The 4,929-nt window shown below is 44.7% G+C and overlaps 1 protein-coding gene across 1 annotated transcript in view; it reads left to right on the forward strand.

Annotated features, from left to right (window-relative positions):
- Positions 1 to 4,929, forward strand: part of LOC107746759 (formin-2-like) — a 13,327-nt gene that overhangs the window by 3,200 nt on the left and 5,198 nt on the right. The window contains exons 2-3 of the mRNA XM_016561053.1: positions 314 to 1,426; positions 2,095 to 2,507. Of these exons, the coding sequence (XP_016416539.1) occupies positions 336 to 1,426; positions 2,095 to 2,507 (1,504 nt within the window). The 5' untranslated portion in view covers positions 314 to 335. The remainder of the gene's footprint in view (positions 1 to 313; positions 1,427 to 2,094; positions 2,508 to 4,929) is intronic.

The raw sequence follows: 4,929 nt of genomic DNA on the forward strand, positions 1-4,929 counted from the left end.
ATTACGTTTTGATATATTTACGGTAGGAAATGTACAAAATATCTTCATGGAACATGATCTTTACTTAATATCCTAATGATTTTTGGCATAAAAGAAAAATGGATAATTTTGACCCAAACAATGTATTGTTGGCTATTGCTACAAATATACCCCAGCGACTTAACACTGCTTTTGTGCTGCAGGGACACATATGTCAGACAGCAAAACAAATTCATTTTACAAAGCTAATGTATTGCTTAGTCATGAGCTTTATTCCTGCATTTGTATTTCTCCATGTGTAAAGCTCTCTGATGTTTGTGTTCTGTGCTAGCAGGTGTGTGTGAGTGTGTGGCGCGATGCAGATGCTGGAGACTGCAGGATTGAGGCAGAAGCTGCTGGAGGCGTTGAGTCTGGGCAGACGGCAGCAGTACTGCCTCGCAGACGCATGTGTCCCTCTCCTCCTCCCCTCGCTGTCTGCATCCTTCTGCAGAGGAGAGGACGCCAGCGAGCTGCTCTCTTTCATCACAGCCTCCTCCTCCAGCGCTCCGCTCTCCTCGTCATCATCATCATCATCACCATCATCCTCCTCCGAGAGCGAGTCGCGCAGACGCAGAGCTCCGAGCCGTCATGCCGTGAGAGAGCTCATCATGGGCAATCAGGATGGGAAGCCGAAGCGCTCCGAGGGCGCGGCGGATGAGAGCGCGGCTCTCGACGGCACAAAGAAAGGGAAGAAACCGCGAGGGGAGGGAGGGAAGAAGAAAAACAAATCCGACAGATCCTCGGTGTTCCCTCACATACGCAAGCGCAAGAACCAGAGCAAGGCTAAAAGCTTCCTGAGCGGATCCAAAGAGGATGCATCGCTGGATGAACTGGACTGCGCTCCGTCGCTGTGCAATAAGACGCCCGATCTCTCCGGAGATGAGCTCGGACATTCGGACGCCGAGCCCGAGCATCCTCGCCTGCAGGAGGAGGAGAAGAAGGTGGCGAGCTCCGGATCCGACACGGACATGTACAGCTTCCACTCCGCCGCGGAGCAGGAGGATTTGCTGGCTGACATCCAGCAGGCCATCCGTCTGAAGCAGGGCGTGATGCTCGGCAAGATTCCCTGGGATTGTAAACAAACCGGGGACGCTAAAAACACTCCCACCCCCGACTCGGAGCCGTTCACCGTGCTAGAAGCCGTTCCTAAAGCAGAAAAAAACGGGATTGTGCTCCCTGAGGAGGAGCCGGCTGTGAACGGGCTCTCAGAGGAGGCCCTTTGTGCTCCGGTCGCCGTGGAAACGGTCACACAAGAGCCTGAGGCCCCTCTTTCTCCTCCTCCAGCGGTGGCTCCTACAAACAGCACCACAAGCTTCCCAGACCTGACTGCGTCCTTCGAAAGCGCCGTGGAGGCTGTTGAAGAAGACGAGCATTCGCCTCCGAGCACGGACACGGCGTCTGACCTCAGGTAGAGATGTCAAAATGTCTCATTTCGAGTCTTGCACTTAACTCTTTCCCCGCCAGCGTTTTTGAAAAAAGTTGCCAGTCACCTCCAGCGTTTTTGCTGATTTTCACTAAAATTGCATCATGGCCTCCAGAATAGTTTGTTGTATGAATATCTGAACATGCAATACATCAAAATAAAGATCAGACCCTCTACTTTTAGCGTTTAACAGCGAGAACACAGAAACACGGAAAATTCTGTGTTTGGCGGGGAAAGAGTTAAATATTATCAATCGAATTTAAAAGGCATGATTTGATGAATTTAAAAATGTATCACCCGGAATGTATTTTAGAATTTTTGTCCAGTGTGGATTTGAAATGTCTTTTATAACTGTGTAATTTATTCTGAGATCGGCATGTAAATAGCCTTGATGCTGGCATGGCGTTAAAAAGTGAATAAATAAATAAATTGCTTGCAGTCAATAATGCTCTCTGCCGGTAGGGGTTAATACATTGTATGGGTCAAAATTATAATTTTTTCTTTTATGCCAAAAATTTTACCCGTATGACTGGTTTTGTGCTCCAGGGTCACATATATCTTTAAATAAATCACTCTTTTAAAGTTTTGCTCATATGGCCCACTCATAATCGGGTTAAATAATCGTGATTGTGATTTTTGGTGTAATCGAGCAGGTCCACAGGCTCGCTGGAGTGTCTCACGGTCATCGAGGAGCTCGTCCAGAGGCGCAAAAGCAGCGTTTCCTTCCCTCCGGAGAGTCCTCTGGCCACACGGCTGCTGAAGGCTGCGGTCAAGCCCTATCCACCCATCAGCACGTGCTACATCAAAACCACCACTCGACAGCTGAGCTCGCCCTCCTGCTCGCCCGCCCCCTCGCCGTCCCACAGCCCGCTGTCCACCCGCCGCAGACCGGACCGGGCCGAGAGGAGGCGCGTCACCGGCTCCATCAGCCGCTCCGCAGACTGGACCGAGGAGCTCCGCACGCTGCAGCACAGAGCCACCGGCTCGGAGGAGACGCTCAGAACCAGCGCACCGCGGCCGTCTGCCAATCAGAGCTCCACATGCAGCTTCCAGCAGGTGTTCACAGGTGAGTTCTGCAGTGCATCTCAACTATTGTGAATGTCATTATACATGCAGCTTTAATGACAATAGTAGGAAGCATTTGTGAGCCTGGAGCACAAAAGCAGTGTTAAGTCGCTGGGGTATATTTGTAGCAATAGCCAACAATACATTGTATGGGTCAAAATTATAAATTTTTCTTTTATGCCAAAAATCATTACATTTACATTTAGTCATTTTGCAGACGCTTTTATCCAAAGCGACTTACAATTGGGGGATCCATAAAGCGATTCTTCTTAAAGAGGCAAACAGACACAGGAAGTGCTTGTAACACCAAGCTTTTAGACATTGTTCAAATAAGTACAAGCTAGAAAGAGAAGGAATAAATATAGAGATAGAATTTTTAGTTAATTTTAAGTCAAGTAGCTTCGAAAGAGATGAGTTTTCAGCTGTCGCTTGAAAATGGTCAGGGATTTAGCATTCCGGATAGGGGTGGGAAGATCGTTCCACCGAGACCGAGAACGAGAATGTTCTGGAAAGTGATTTTGAGCCTCTCTGTGATGGTACCACGAGGCGTCGCTCACTAGCGGATCTCAGACTTCTGGAGGGGATGTAGATTCGTAGTAGTGAGTGGAAGTAGGCGGGTGCTTTGCCTGTTCTATATGCAAGCATCAATGTCTTGAACTTGATTCGAGCCGCGACCGGTAGCCAGTGCGAGGAGATAAAGAGAGGTGTAACGTGGGCTCGTTGAAGACCAGTCGTACCGCTGCATTCTGAATCATTTATTTTACTCGGATAGACAGATAAGATGAAAAACATTTGATTTTCGTGAAAATAAGTTAAACATTGTACAATTATAGGTGCAAACCAACAAATAAGGTGTATCATAAAGAAACTATTATTATTTTGTGCTCCAGGGTCACATTTAATTAATATTTTGAATCCGTTTTAATTTGTCAAATTTTTAGTACTTTTTTACATTTTAGTCGTTTTTTGCACGTATATATAGTTTTTATTAATTTTTATTTCAGCTTTAGCTATTTTAGTAAAGTTAAACTAAATTAATATAAGAAATGTAATTTTATTACATTTAACATTTATTTGTTTTAAGGAAAATGTTTTTTTTTTTTCATGGTTTTAGTTTGTTTTAGCTAAGTATAATAACCCTGCTTCACAGTAATAAACAGGTAAATAGCAGAATCAATAGTGTAATCACAATTTCTGCCTTTTTTTTTTTTTTTTTTAAAAGAATAATAATCTGCAATATTTGCCCGCTGGTTACTTATCCTGAAAACATTTCATTCTAATTTAACATTTGCATTGTTGCATTGGTATCAAGCCTCTACAAGGTTTTATTGTTGTGGTTTCCAGATTTAAAGTCCCCTTAAATCCCCCAGTCAGAGCTTTTTTCTTTCGTATCGGACAGAATTACATCCAAACCAACCTTCTGTTTGATTCGTTAAAAAGAATCCGCTCAAGAGAATCCAGTCTGCAATTTCAGTCTGCAAACTCACATAAAGCATTGTTTCTGTTGCTGTAGATTGAGTAGAGACTCGTGAATCATTTAGTTCCAGTGTTTTTTAAGGAATTGATTGTGTTCTGCATAAGAACTGGCTGCAGTGTTGTCGTGGTGTTTTGTTCTCCTCACACGGTCGATGGGGTTAGACACAGCATGTCAGATCTCTAAACGCTGAGCTCCTCGCTCTGATTTCTGTTGCTCCAGCATAATCACTGTGTTTTAGATGCGTTTTCTCGTGCTGAACTCCTGCGACTTCCAGTGTCTGCCTGATCAGTGCTGATCTATTAAAAACAACTCTGTTTTTGACTAACACTGATATTATCACTTTTATAACATTCATCTGTACAGATGTGTTGATTGATTGTGTTTAATGGGCAGAACTACATCTCCCGTGATGCACTTCATCTGGTTTCTCATTGACTCTCTGACAGCGTGTTTAAACACTGGCTCATCTTTGGTCTTATTGACATGATGCTAATGAAGTTAATGAGCTGTTGATAATCAGGTGTGTGTGTGTGTGTGAGTGCGTGAGAGTGTGAGCGTGTGTGTGAGTGTGTGTGTGTGTGAGTGTGAGCATGTGTGTGTGAGTGCATGAGCGTGTGTGCAAGTGTGAGTGTGAGCGCGCGTGTGTGTGTGTGTGTGCGCGCGTGTGTGTGTGTGTGTGATTTCTATGTTCACTGTTAGTTTAATGTGGGTAGTGAGACGGTGAGGAGATGAAGCTCCAGATGAAGCACTGCAGCAGTGACTCATTCTTAAAGGGGTCATATGATGCTTTTTTAAAGATCATTATTTGGTGTATTTGGTGTAACAGAATATGTTGACATGCTTTAATGTTCAAAAAACACATTATTTTTCAAATACTGTACATTATTGTAGGTCCTCTATGCCCCGCCTCTCTCAAACGCTTCGTTTTCTACAAAGCCCCCTCCTT

The sequence above is a fragment of the Sinocyclocheilus rhinocerous genome, unplaced genomic scaffold (genome assembly GCF_001515625.1).
Source record: "Sinocyclocheilus rhinocerous isolate Xijiao unplaced genomic scaffold, SAMN03320098_v1.1 scaffold409, whole genome shotgun sequence".
Lineage (NCBI taxonomy): Eukaryota > Metazoa > Chordata > Actinopteri > Cypriniformes > Cyprinidae > Sinocyclocheilus > Sinocyclocheilus rhinocerous.